This window comes from Callithrix jacchus, chromosome 1, assembly GCF_049354715.1.
Source record: "Callithrix jacchus isolate 240 chromosome 1, calJac240_pri, whole genome shotgun sequence".
NCBI lineage: Eukaryota > Metazoa > Chordata > Mammalia > Primates > Cebidae > Callithrix > Callithrix jacchus.
This window is the reverse complement of record NC_133502.1, coordinates 172,012,204-172,026,926: the sequence shown is the minus strand read 5'-3', so window position 1 is coordinate 172,026,926 and position 14,723 is coordinate 172,012,204. Positions and strand designations below refer to the sequence as shown.

At 52.0% G+C, this 14,723-nt stretch overlaps 1 protein-coding gene across 24 annotated transcripts in view; it reads left to right on the top strand.

The window, feature by feature from the left end:
• DENND1A (DENN domain containing 1A) overlaps positions 1-14,723 on the top strand; it is a 553,495-nt gene that overhangs the window by 535,398 nt on the left and 3,374 nt on the right. For 19 of the 24 annotated variants that reach the window (XM_078375906.1, XM_078375877.1, XM_078375918.1 and 16 more), the window contains 2 exons: positions 10,096-10,224; positions 13,912-14,170. In XM_078375906.1, the coding sequence (XP_078232032.1) occupies positions 10,096-10,224; positions 13,912-14,170 (388 nt within the window). The remainder of the gene's footprint in view (positions 1-10,095; positions 10,225-13,911; positions 14,171-14,723) is intronic. The other 5 variants (XM_078375962.1, XM_009002741.5, XM_078375971.1 and 2 more) reach the window with 1 other exon arrangement.

Genomic DNA, 14,723 nt, shown 5'->3' with positions numbered 1-14,723 from the left:
TGTGGATCTGAGGGGCCCCTCCTGACCACCTTTATGCAGAGCCAGGTTCTTTCCACCGCACGCCTTGCCTCCTGACGGGTGAGACACTGAACACCCTCCAGCCACACAAGGGTCTTGACTGGCTGCATCCTGGTTATTTGAAGTTCCACTGTACTAAGTAAGAAGGGTATAGACTCAGCCAGCAGGGCCCAGGGCTGTCGCCCAGCTCACCTCTCTGGCCAGATCCATGCAAAATCTGCTCTTTTTGGGTAATTTTTGGTTTGTAAAAATTACCTAGTAGCCTGATAGACAGTCTGGAAGACGGGAAAGAGACACATTCGTTCTGAATCCCATTAGCTCATTCCACTGCTTCTTAGCACTCCTGTAGCTCCCTGCCCAGTCTTCATCCTGCATGTCTTTGACAGAGCTGCAGCTTCCTTGCAGTATGCCAGCATGCGGGCGTGTTCCGTGCGTCTCTGTAACACCTGTGACTGCAGAGGATCTCGTCATGTGTATGTTCATGTCTGCCTACCCATTGCCCTCATACTGGATCTTTAGATTCTTTCCAGCTTTTCATGCATATGAAAAATGCCAGGGTAAATATCCTTATTCTAAGCCAGGCACAGTGGCTCATGCTTGTATCCAGCACTTTGGAAGGCCAAAGTGGATGGATCACTTGAGGTCAGGAGTTCGAGACCAGCCTGGCCAACATGGCAAAACCCCGTCTCTACTAAACATACAAAAATTAGCCAGGCGTGGTTGCACACACTTGTCATCTCAGCTACTCAGGAGGCTGAGGCAGGAGAATCACTTGAACCCAGGAGACAGAGGTTCCAGTGAGCAGAGAGCGTGCCACTATACTCCAGCCTGGGCAATCAAGTGAGACTCTTAAAACGGAAAAATAAATGGAACTGTTGACAACTCTCATTAACTAGGAATACACTAAGCACTTCGTATACACCATTTCATTTAACCCTCACAAGAAACACGTAGGGGTAGCTCTTGGGAGATCTATTTTATAAAACAGCTGAGACTTCAAGAGGTTGTCACTGTCCTTGGTCACACAGCTAGTAGCAGAGCTGAGCAAACATGCCTCTCTAATGTCAAAAGCCTTTACCCTTAAGAAGACTTCTGCTCCATATTGCTGAATAACTTTCTAAAAGAATTGTACCACCTTATACTCTCACCAGAACGGGACTCCCAGAAATCTGGTTCTGAGGGACCGAGAAGAACATGTGACTGGCATTCAAACACGTCTCCAATTCCTTCCAGACAAGAAAGACTTCCGCAGGCCATGCCAGCTACGTAGACAGTGTGTACCCCAAATGGCCAGCCCATGCTGCCTAGGAATTAGAGTGTCTGATCCTCTGAGTTGCACTGCGTGACCCCAGAACCAAAGCCCCAGAAGATTAAGATCAGAAGAAGCTGCCAGAAGCATTTAGTGAAAAAACCCCTCCCGAAGCCGTCTCAGAACACTTTGCAATTGACTCTTTGGACACTTGCACCCATGCTCCGGCAGAAGCTGGTGTGTGGCTTCTGCACGTTCAGCGGCCTCGCCCTCCTCGGGCCTAGACTCAGCACAGCCTGAGCAGTTCAAGTCGCTCCCAGCTGTGGCTCACACAGGGGCAGAGCACGTTTCCTCCTGCACAGCCTCACAGCTGCCCTGTGGGCGTGGGCCCATCACTTGGATAGTGGCCTAGTGCATGGGCAGAGCTTTGGCATCCAGCAGGCCTGAGTCAACATCCTGGCCCACCAGGCACCAGCCCGGATGCTCTGGGCATGTCTCCTGGCCCTCTTTGCTTACCACAATGCCTATTAACATCTCCAGGAGCAAGGCTAGGGCAAATTCCCACAGGAGCCACTGGCATCCTGAGTGAGCAGGGTGTGTGGCCTCCCATCCGGCCTTACCTGCTGAGGTGGCTGCCACAGCCTCAGCACTGCAACACCCCCAACACCCCCGTGAACGGCCCACTCTCCTCCCTCCCATGCCCACAGTCCTCTGCGCTTCTCCTGATCTGGCAGTGACCTGCCATGTTGTAGTTTTCTCTTCATCTCATGCACACCAGGCACACCAGTAGTCTGAGCTCCTCAGCTTTGACTCTCCAACTCCCAGACCAGAGCCAAGCCCAGACCTCTGCTCAGAGATGTTTCCTGGGTGAATGAGCAAAGGTATCTGTGAAGGCAGAGCGCAGCTTGCAGTCAGGAACCTGAGAGGTGGGGGAGGGGCATCCAGTAACAATCGCAAACAGATAAAGAGTACCTACTGTGTGCCTGGTGTGATTAGGACGTGCGTATGAAGCTGCCAGGCAGCCCCGGCCCTCTAAGAGCCAGAAACTGTGCTCAGCCCCAGGAGCCAGTCTCCAAGATGCCAGCTGGGCCCTCGGCCCCAGGGGGTAGGGGCAGCTGTCTGGGTTCTACCCCCTGGCAGGCTGCCAGGGCCCACTCCCTGAGCAGCCAGCAATCCAAACACATGAGCAGAAGGTCACAGACCCAATTAACAGAGCAAGAGGCTTCTGGCCTGACCCTCACCACAACCCCCCCCCCACACACACACACACACACAGTGGATTCTGGGCCCTGGAGACAAAACCAAGCCTGAAGCCAGCCATGGAGCCTGAACCTAGCCTGGAAAAGCAGGAAGTGCCAAGGAGACCTCATCTTTGTCCCCAGGATCCCCCAAGGATCTGTAGCAACACAGGGCCCATTTGTATGTCACCACCTCTGCCTGGCAACTAGGAAGGAAGGACTTTTCCCAGGAGCTTTCAACCACAGGGGGAGTTAATTCCAGCTGGAAAACTGAACCTTGGGGATGCTTTAGGAACAGGGGCCTCGTCCTCAAGACATGACTGATTTCAGTCATCCCTGAAGGGCTTTACCATCCCACCCAAGACCTCTGCCTCTTCCAGATGCCACATCGCCATTTCTCCAGTGCCTGTTTTGTGCCCACTAATTTCACGAGTGTTGTTTTGGTTGAACTCTCTGCTCCCCCAAAAATCTTTATAGCCTGGTCCTTCAGCCATGAGGGAGCCACAGCTGTACTCAGTGGAATGATGTGCCCTCAGTCCAGGATGTGCACCCAGGGCAGCCAGTTCCCACGGCCACTGCTTTCTTGCCCCCACTGCTGCTGCCATGGTTCCCAGAAGTCAGTCTCCAGATCCGGGCTCTGGGATGCAGAGGCTGTCCTCAGGATGAGCGGCAGGAGTTCTACACAGTGTCTCTTCCTGCAGAGGAAAGTGCCCCCGAGGTGCCCACAGCCCCATCTTCCCTCCACCACAGAGCCTGAAGCCCATGTCCCGTGCTCGGGCCTCTGCCTATGTGAGTGTCCACCCAGTGGCCATGGAAGGGCTTCTCGGGACATGCTGGGGCATGGGTATGGATGTGTGAAATTGGTATTCATGATTTTTGAAAGAAAGAAGGAGTGAACCTGCAGACTGAGAAGTAATTAAATAGATGCACGAATAAAGGCTGGAAAAGCCAAGGGCACAACCCAAGTTAGGGGGACTGGCAGCCAGCATGCTTCCTGCTTGACTGCTGCCACCCCAAGGCCTTACGCCACCCCCAACTTGCACGTCGCCTTTCATCCTTGTGCTGGCTCCGGGCCCTCCAGAGCCTGGTCCCTGCCAACCTCCAGCTTCTCTTGAACTCCCCACCTGACATCAAGTTCCCTGTGCCTGCCCTTCTCAGAGATGCCTTCAGGTCATGCCACCTCCCCCACACTCAGGATTAAATGTGCAGCTTCAGCCAGGCACAGTGGCTCACGCCTGTAATCCTAGCACTTTGGGAGGCCAAGGCAGATGGATTACCTGAGCTCAGGAGTTCAAGACCAGCATGGGCAACATGGTGAAACCCTCTCTCTACTAAAATAAAAAAAATTACCCAGGCATGGCAGCACATGCCACATGCCTATAGTCCAGCTACTCTGGAGGCTGAGGCACAAGAATCACGTGAACACATGAGGCGGAGGTTGCAGTGAGCCGAGATCACACCATTGCACTCCAGCATGGGTGACAGAGTGAGACTGTCTCCAAAAAAAATTAATAAAAAGTCCAGTTCCCACATCACCTCCCAAGTGGACCCCTGTCCAAGAGCCCTTGAGCCAGGCACACCCCTACTGCTGTCCTCTGGCAAAGCAAGTCCCAGTGGGGCAAGAAGGACCTGGTGTCCACACTCACCCGTCTCCCCCACCTCCCCTAAACCAGCTCACTGGACAGCCAGAACAAGCAGAGCACCCTGGTGATCGTGACTCGCTGCAACAATAATTCTTCTGTTCATTGTTGCTTTTAAGTAGATACTCACCTGCAACTGAGCATACTGTGTCCTAGGTACAGCAGCTTCCTCTGTCACCAGTTCTTCCTCCCTGAGAACAGTCCTAGCCCTTATCGTGGGTCGCTTAGAGAACAGCTCCAGTCCAATTCCAGAGTTTCCTCTGTGGAGCCTGCACCACTCTTGTTTACCCCAGACACCCTACAGTCTTGGTTCAGAGCCACCTTCTATTTTTTTTTTTTAAGAAATGGTCTAGTTGTGTTGCCCAGGCTGGCCTGGAACTCCCAGGCTGAAGCAATCCTCCCACCTCAGCCTCTTGAGTAGCTGAAACTACAGAGATTTCTATGTTATGGAATCTCTGGCAGGAGAGTGGGGGTTCCCAGATGATTCTAATGTGCTGAGATATGCCCAGCTGAGGACCACTCGCCATACCTGGAAAGTTCTGGGAAGGTAGGGACTGCCTTATTCATCCTTGAACACCTAGGAAAGACCCTGCATAGGATACAAATGTCCAGAATCTATTTGTTAGCAGGTGAACGTGGCATGTGGACAGTAGTGGATTATTCACTATGTGCTCAGCACCATGCAAAGCCCTTTACAAATACTTGCATTTAACTTTTCCCATAAGGCTCTCAGGAGGGCTATAGAACCTCCATTTTACAGATAAGAAAATAAGGTTGCAAAAATGTGGAACCAGCCCAAATCCCCATCAATCAGCAAGTAGATAAAGAAACTGTGGTATATCTATACGATGGAATACTACTCAGCCGTAAAAAGGAATGAATGAATGGCATTCACAGCTACCTGTATCAGTGAAGTAGCTCAGGAATGGAAAACCAAACATCATATATTCTCACTCATAAGTGGGAGCTAAGCTTCGAGGATGCAAAGGCATAAGAATGACACAACGGACTCTGGGGCTTCAGGGGGAAAGGGTAGGAAGGGGGTGAGAAATAGACTACAAATTGAGTTCAGTGTATACTCTGCTCAGGTGATGGGTACACAAAATCTCACAGATCACCACCAAAGAACTTACTCATGTAACCAAACATCACCTGTTCCCCAAAAACCTAAGAAAATAGAAAATTTAAAAACCAAAAAGCAAGTTAGGTTCAGGGAGGTGAAGTGACTTTTCCAAGTTGGCCTGTCTAGGAAAGGGAAGGGTAGTGGGTGGTTAGACAAACTGGCACCCACCGGACAGGCAGGACCTGGCCTCACCCTGGGGTCTGTTCCTGCTCATCAGCACCTACTCACTGGAGTCACATGACAGAGGGACGCAGGGACAGCCAAGACATTTACAAAGTGAAGATCCTTTGTGCCTGAGTGAAGTGATCCTTTCAAAAATAATCGCCAGCTCCCCTTCACCACCTCCGGAGACCAAGTCCTTGCTGATTTTTCCCCGTCTTTATCTCAAGTACATTTAAATGTCAATTAAATTTGAAATATCTACATTTGTCAGCATTTCATTTTGGGCCAGCGTGACGTGCTGCTGATTTGTCCACGCGATGTGACACATGAAAAAACTCCCGAGATGCAGATCTTCCTCATTAAAAAATCAGCTGGAGCGATCCCGGCACGGCAGAGAGCACAGAGCACATCCCCGCTTCCTGACGCCGTGTCTCTGACATGGTATTTAAAAAGGAACAGCCTCGCCTGTCACCACTGTCACATGAGCGCACTAACCGGCGACACGTTAAACCAAACATTAGAAGGGGTTCGGGAAGTCATCTGCATGGGAACTCCGTGCCAAGATGAGGTGGGCAGAGGCGGGAGCAGCCATGGGGGATGATGGGGTCTGATCTGTGACGGATGGCCAGCCTTTCTTCCGTGCCAAGACTCCGGCAGCCCTCACCGGGCAGCCAAGTTTACGGCAACCTGCCTTTTCACAGACAGCTCTTTGTGTGTGATAAAATCCAGGCAAGTGGTGGGTGGCAGACTGCAGGGGAGTAGCTGAATTGGGTTAATGAGGGAAAAGGTACTTTTTTTTTTCATATTTTGCCTTAAGCTAATAAAAAATTTAAGCTTGGACATTTTCGACGGTTCATCCTTTATCTCTGACAAATAATCTGACTGTATGTTTCATGGGAGAACATGGGCAGCTGAATTTAAATAAGTTTATTTTGAAACCTCACCTTTCATTAAAAGTAAGAGGGGAAACACCTTACCTCTTATTTCATGGTTTCCGACCCAGGAAACTGAAGAGACAAGATCCCATAGTGGTTGCAAGTCAGCAAATCCAGATTTATTTCTCAGCTGTACCTTTAGCTGCTGTGTGACCCCGGGCAAGTGACTCCCCCTTTCTGAGCCTTAGCTACTTTATCTGCAAAATGGGGTTGCAATAAAGAATTCATGAGAAACATATGGACAGCATTTTGCCCAATGTTTGTAAGTACTGCTAGTGTTATCATCCCATATGGCCTGGACTTGACAAAGCTCTGATTTGACCACATCCGACGGCAAACTTCTCACCTGGGTGTGCCCCGCCCCTTTCAAGAGACAGATGGTATATTCTGGAGACAGCTGGGCCTCCTGTGGAAACCACTGCCCAACCAGCCTGGCCTGGCCAGTATATCCAAGTAGAGAAGGAAAGTGGCTTATGAGCTGGAAACTGTGGTTCCCTCTCTTCCCCCACCTGCCACAGTCTCACCAGGTTGGGAACCCCCAGCCCCTTTCACCATCACAGCAGTGTGGGAGACGCTGAATGCTGACAGTGGCCAGACCTGCAGCAGCCTGATTTAAGGTGCAGCCCAGCACAGAGGCTCTGCGCTCCTAGGTGTGAAGCCAGAAATTCCTGGCAAATTGAGTGTCATTTCACCAATGTGCCAAACTGTGATCTGTACTTTCTCGTCAGACCCAGAGGTGGGGGCCCATGCTTGGATAGGTGTCAGAAAGGCATTCAAGGTAGACTCTAAAGCCATTCGAGAGCCTCCCTCAGTTTGGCCCAAGCAGGGGCTGGTGTCCCCTCGTGTGTGTCTACGCCAAACCCCACTCACAGGAGGGCGAGGGCCCTGGGGGTGGCCAGTCCAGGCTGCAGTCCCCGCTCACCACTTCTTCACCAGTGAAGCTCCAGTACACAGCTAGCCTGGGTCTGCTCACAACAGCTGGGCTCTGAGTGCCTCTTGGTTGGGTGCAGATGGACAGATGGATGGGTGGACTCATGAAGGCCTCGCCCTCTAGAAAATCAGTATGGCAACACCTTGTTAGGCTCTTGTGATGGGTAGAAATTGCCTCTATAAAGCACAGTGCCTGCTTGTTGATTATTGTCTTAAACACTTCGTGAATCCCCCTACCCACCTGACACCCTCACCCTCAAACATCGTCCCATTCTTCACCTCTTAACATCAGAACAGATGTTCAGAGAGATGCCCAGAGAGAACACTTCTATGCAACAGCCACAATCTGAGGAAAGGGGACAGTGTGGTGTAGTCCAGGAAGACGGTTAAGTGAGGGTCCCCTAGCAGGCTGGCTTTCATTCATTTGCAAACCTCCCTGGAATTCATGCCCTAGCCCAGGTGGGGAGAAAGAGAACAAGAAGCCAGGCCCTTTCCTTGATGAACTCGACCCAGACACAGAATGGCAAGAGGTTAAACGGTGTCTGAAGGGCTAGGACACACAGCCAGAGAGCTCTGCTAGAACTCCAGTGAGCTTCCTCGAAGACCCATTGAACTGAGTCTTCACCACCGAAGAGCAGTTAGTGCTCCAAGCAGAGGTGACAGGGAGGGCCTGGTGTGCACAGAGATGTTATGCATGGCCCAAGTGCAGGGGAAGCCGACATAGAGCATGGAGACCGCCCTGCTCGGAGCTCAGGCTTGGCACGGCCGCTCAGCAACACATCCCACCAGCTCCCCAGAGTGCAGCAGAAGCCCACGGCCTGCCCACCCTCAGCCTCTCACCTGCTCAGAACAGACAGTGCTACAGAGTGAGAGTGGGCACCCCCTAACTTTGAGACAAGTCCCTGCAGATGCCTGCGCAGTATCGTTCCTAACCCTTTGCTCTGCAGATTGATTTACTCACCGTATCACCAATCACAGCAAGATCACCATTCAGAATGACAGATTTGTAGGTTTTAGCAGGAGAGTGACAACTGTGGATTTGTGATTCAGAGAGACTCTGGTAGCCATGTGGAGGGTGGCCTTTCTGCTCTCTCATTCACTATGGAGGTGGCAGGAGCCAGGCGCCCTGGCCCTGAGATTCCTGCAAGTCAGGTCTTCCTGGCCTCTCCACTGAGGTGGGAAAATACCCCCTGGACCAGAACCTTCTCTAGTCCCAGAAGGGCTGAGTTGTGTCTTGCCCCTGACGGCCAGCAGGGCAGCCTGGGAGCAGAGAAGAGCCCAGCGCTGCGACATGCCTTCTCCCGTGTGTAAGCCTGAGCTAGTGGCTTCCCCTCCAGAGCCTCAACCTCTACTGCAGTTCCAGGACAAAAGTCTTAGCCGGGCCAGCCTCTGGGGTCAGTGGGAGGAAGTAGGGGTTCTGATGTGAGATTGCTGGGATCAGCATGAGCCCTGCAGATTGCAGCAAAGCCCAGGCACAGGCCACTTGCCCCATCCCCCGCACAGCCACTGTCTCTCATTCACTCTCCAGCTGTGGCTCTCATGTCCTTGGGCACATTGCTCTTTCCTGAAATAAAACCTCAAAAGAATTCCAGCATGGAAAGCAGAGAAGGGAGACGGCTTTGGCTGGCGGTGAGGGGAGAGGAGGTAGCCATGCCAGCCCTCCCTACCCTGCATTCTCCCCAAACTTCACTTGCCTCAGAGCAAGCCAGCCCATAGAATGGGTCAGGGGTGTGGAACGCCCCGGGTCTGCCTGGGTCTGCTCATACCCAGCAGGTTCAAAGCACCTCTTGGTGAGGTGCACAGAGACACCTACTCCCCAGCACACAGGCCAGGATTTGAACCCAGGTCTACCTGGTCCAGCTCACCTCTGCTGAGCACACAGCCTCTGGTGGGCCCTGGTCAGTATATAATTCATAGGAACCGAGTGTGGAGCTTCTCCAGGCTGTGTATCTGTTTGTGTTTATAGAGGTAGGGCTCACAGGTGGCTGACAAGGGAGATGCATTTTTTATAACAATGAATATTTAATTTCCACATCACAGATGAAAAAGACTCTCTGAAGAGGCATCTGAGGGAAACTCCAGAGAGTAGCCGCTAATCAGAAAAGGGCCTTCTCGCCAGTGCGCTTCCACATGGCTCACTTTTTTCTTGAACTTTTTAATTTTTTATTTCTCCCTGATTATTGGAGTAGATATGCTCATTGTAGAAACTGTATAAGACACAGAAAAATAAAAAGAAGCAGGGGGGGAAGAAATCACCCATGATTCCACTGGCTGTTACTGACATTTAGCCATATACCTTTCCAGTCTTTTTTCTATGAGTTTTTCCATAAGCCAATGACACCGAATGCAGCATGATTGCAGTTCTGCCTTGTCTTTACCTCTGTCTTCATAAACGTGACTTTTCCTGGGAGGACAAGAATCAGCCCCTGTGCCAGATGGTGTTTGCTGAAAATGTAGGTTGTTCCGTGTTTTGATATTATAAACAGCAGTGAACACCTTCAGCTGTGACTCCTTGCTAACTTCGAGGGTTAACCAAATGGAAGTGGAATTACTAGGACCCATGTGATGGATCATGAGTTTAAGGCTCTGGACATGAGGCAAATTTAGTTTCTTTTGTGTCTAAAACCAGCTTCCTCTCCTGGGAACCCAACAGGCCCTCACCTGGGAGCCCCCACCCCAGGCTGGCAGAGGGAGGCAGGGCCAGGCATGGAGCCCAGAGCCCTGCTTCCCACCTGCACTTGAAGTTCTGAGGGCGCCCCTAACTGCCCGTTCTCTTCTCTTTTGTCTTCCTCTGCCCCAGCCTGGTAAAGCCCTTGCGACACTATGCGGTCTTCCTCTCCGAAGACTCCTCTGACGATGAATGCCAGCGGGAAGAGGGCCCGAGCTCTGGCTTCACCGAGAGCTTTTTCTTCTCCGCTCCCTTTGAATGGTCTCTCCTTCCTTCTTCCATTTCCCTGACCTCGGCTTGGTGACTCTGTGGGCCTGCATGGGGAAAGCAGGGGGCTGGTGCTGCTTGCCTTTGTGTTGGGTGGGGGTGCCTGGAGCTGCTGCCTGCAGGGTGGAAGCCACCTCCACCTCTCAGGGGTGTCCGTTCTGCCAGCCCTACAGGGGTTGTGACAATAGAGTGAGGTGACAGGGTGATATGGGAGCACTGGTCCCCTTTCCTTAGGGGGAAAATGTGCTTGACTGCTGCTGCAATTGGTGGCTACAGTTAGCCTGGTTGTTGATCTCCAAGTCCTTGCAAAGCCATGGAGATGGGAGTCAGAGTCTAAGTTAAAAAAGAAAACGTTCCTCATATGAAATGTGTATATTAATGCCAGCATATCCAAGTGTTCTGATGTGCCTGACTTTTTAAAGATAATTTTAATCATTATTATTTATAGCCTAAGCTTCATACCAATTACAAGTAGCGATTTTAAAAGCTTCACCCACCATCCAGGCACCCCTAAAATTAAGCTACTGTCACCCTCCCTTCTTTATCCTCTCTTGCCCCTCCACCCACAAGTGTTTCTGAGCTGGGATTGAGCAGAGAGACAGCTTTTGTCTGTCTCCCTTGTTAACACAGTTTTGTGTTTTTAATGGGAGCCTTTAAGGGAAAGGAAACTGCCCTTTGCTGGATGCCCACAGTGCCCACAGCAACCTTCCAGGGAGCACGTTAATCGTTTTGGTCATTGCACAGGAGATGCCTTTCCCAACCTCTCCCTTGTGTCCCCTGTACCCTCTCCATTCCTAAGCCCCAGCATCAGGTCCCTCCCCCTGGGGTGACTCATGGGTTCCTCTGGGGACCTTATAAACCCCAGACTGCTTGGCCTCCTGTCATCAACCCCACAGGGTTATCGGGTCCTGAGCCTTTCCTGTCACCAGGTCACTGGGGAGCCAGGCAAATCACTCCCCTCCCAGTGTCCTCACTTGGAAAGTAGTGGCCTTGCCGGGTGCAGTGGCTCACACCTGTAATCCCAGCACTTTGGGAGGCCGAGGCAGACGGATTGCTTGAGGCTAGGAGTTTGAAACCAGCTTGGCCAACATAGCAAAACCCCATCTCTAAAAGAAAATAAAAAAATTAGCTGGGTGTGGTGGCATGCACTGTAATCCCAGCTACTCAGGAGGCTGAGGCATGAGAATCATTTAAACCCGGGAGGCGAAGGTTGCAGTGAGCTGAGATTGTGCTGCTGCACTCCAGCCTGGGCAACAGAGCAAGACTGCCTTGAAAAGAAAAAAAGAAGAAAGTAGTGGCCTAAGCTGGTGTCATTTAAGCATCACACCTCACTTTTTTTTTTTTGAGACAGAGTCTTGCTCTGTCGCCAGGCGCCAGGTGCCAGGCTGGAGTGCAATGGCGCGATCTCGGCTCACTGCAACCTCCGCCTCCCGGGTTCAATCAATTCTCCTGCCTCAGCCTCCCAAGTAGCTGGGACTACAGGCACGCACCACCATGCCCAGCTAATTTTTTGTATTTTTAGTACAGACGGGGTTTTACTGTGTTGGCCAGGATGGTCTTGATCTCTTGACCTCGTGATCCGCCGTCCTCCACATCACTTTTGATGTATATCAAATCAGTTTCTATTTTTTTAATGTTTTTAAAATTAGCCTTCTCCTAAGCAATAATATCTATGATGTCATAGGCTTAATGTATTGGTTATTATTTCTGTTGCTAATTAGAACAAAAATAGGACCATTGGCATAAGAAATGTCTACTCATGTGTCAACGTAAAACACCTTTTGGGAAAAGGCACCCTGCTCCCAGCCAGGAGCCCACCAGGTGAAGTCCAAGGCCCAGCTCCATCATATTCTCTTTGAACTAACTGATGCCTTAATTATTTAAATAATGGTGAGGGCTCACTTCCTTAGCCCATGACCTCAGAGGTCTGTACAGGCCTCTGTGTGTATGTGTATTTGAAAAGAAACTGGCCCATCCTAACTCAAAATGGGTTAAAAAGAACACTGTTTCCTTAAGTTTAAGCAGCACACTGACTCTAACCCTTTTGGTTGTGCTCATCTTGATGAAAGCCTCTCTAATTCCTTGGTAATGGTGAGTGAGGGATGTCTGTAGTCTCTCAAACTTGGCTTTCATTCCCACCTCTTGGGGTGCTGTGTGAATAGATGAGTTATTTAATGCTCTGAACTTCCATTCCTCATCCATAAAGTAGGGTGCAAGTCCCACTTTATGGACCGCTTGCATTGCTTAAGCGAGACAGTACTCTGATGGAGTCCCTGCCCCTCACTGGGACTGTTTGACCAGTCTCCTCTGTTCCCCACCGTGATTCCTTCAGTGAGCCTTCAGTGTGAGCCTACTCTAGACCGCCAGGTGGTGCCCTTCCCCCACTTTACCAGTGCCATGGGCACCATCTCCGCCTGGCCTAGGGCCACCACCAGCCCCAGCCTTGGGGTTAGAAGAGGCAAGACGCAGCTCCCACTGGGGCTCCACTACAGGTCAGAGTTGACCCAGGCGCTGCCTCTCCATGTACCCAGTGTTGTCCTGGGACTCAGGTCCATGGGACCAGAATGCAAGTGGAGCCCTTTGTGACCTGTACTTGGATCAGCTGCAAGGTAGTGTGTGCTTTTTTCTTTGTTTTGTTTTGAAACAGGGTCTCGCTCTGTCACCCAGGCTGGTGTGCAGTGATGTGATCTCAACTCACTGCATCCTCTACCTCCCAAGTTCAAGTGATTCTCCTGCCCCAGCCCCCCCAGGTAGCTGGGACTATAGGCATGCACCACCACACCGCATTGATTTTTGTATTTTTAGTAGAGACAGGGTTTCACCACGTTGGCCAGCCTGGTCTTAAACATACATCTGGCCTCAAGTGATCCACCTGCCTCTGCCTCCCAGAGTGCTGAGATTACAGGCATAAGCCAATGGCTGAAAAGTTTTGATGTGTAAAAGTACAGAAAGCTGCTAGCACAGAGCCTGTGTGACAGCCGTGTTCACTGGAGGGCGATTGATGCTGTCACCAGCCTCTCTGCATGTCTGCTGTGTGCCGGGCACTGCATTTACGCATGTAACCACCACCAACCCCTGAGTGCCTGAGGCTCAGAGAGTTAAATGACCTGCCATAGGTCCCACAGCAAGAAATGGCATGCATGACCAGCGCTGGAACTAAGGTTATCAGGACAAGCTCAGGCCCAGACAAGTTCCCCCTGGGACACTGTGGGCAGCTATCCCCCAGGGAGTTTCCCCGCCTCTGTTCCCCCTGAGCTGTTCACAGAGCCCAACTGGGGCTGTGGAAAGGTCACCACACGGGAGTGGCGTGGGAGCAAGAAGGGCACATCCGCCGGCCTGGGAGCCCCTCCGGCCTGCCTGTTCCTTCCACCTTGTCTGAATGTCTCACAAGCTCACTAGCCAGTTTTATGAAAAGTAGTTTGGGGGGCACTAAATGAGTCCCCTCAGTGCAAGCGAGAGCCAAAGCGATGCCCCTGTTCCCAACCCCAGGCCCACTGGCATGCCCAGCTCGCACCCTTGCACCCTCCCAGACTCCTGCCCTCACGGAGACCCTGGGACACACTCCTGTCCTGAAGGCTCCTGCGTGCACCCCTCAAGGCCTCAATGTGCTTGGGCTGGAGGCTGCCTGCTCCTCCCTGAAGGCCTGGGTGGGAGGGGCCAGCCTGCTCTCTCTCCCCACAGGCCACAGCCGTATAGGACACTCAAGGAGTCAGACAGTGCGGAAGGCGACGAGGCAGAGAGTCCAGAGCAGCGTGTGCGGAAGCCCGTGGGCCCTGTCCCAGCTCCCCCTGACCGGGCTGCCAGCATTGACCTTCTGGAAGACGTCTTTAGCAACCTGGACATGGAGGCCCCACTGCAGCCACTGGGCCAGGCCAAGAGCTTAGAGGACCTTCGTGCCCCCAAAGACCTGAGGGAGCATCCAGGGACCTTTGACTATCAGGTAGGGCATGGGCAAGAGAGGGGGATGGCACTGTCTACACTCGAGGTGGGACCCCCATGTGACAGTGGAAAAGACTAACAGAGAAACAGTGACTTTCCAAGGCCCTCAGCCAACGCTCATGGTCAGTCTGACTGCAAAGCCCTCCCCGGGTGCCGGGGCCCACTCCACCCTAACAGTGATGGTAGGAGAAGATGCTGGAGCCAAATGGAAACCTACCCCACTCTGTGCATCAGACAGGGGGCGGGTGCTGCCAGCCACCCTCCTCGCACCCCTGCTGGAACTGGGATTGTGTCCACCCCTGCCACGGCTCCTTGGCAGAGCCTTTGGATCAAAGTTCTTGGTTCTGCATTATGAATGCAAATCAATGTACCATTTCCAGTGTGACTTCCAATCCATCACATCCCCTCTTTGTGCCTCAGGTTCCTCACTTGCAAGTGGGGGCTCTCGACTTTGCATCACTGGGTCACACTGTGGGGTTCACAGAGCTCCAGTCACTCACGAGTGTTCCCTGCTGGGAACAAGGACCTTGGGCCAAGAGAAGGGGAGTGGTGCC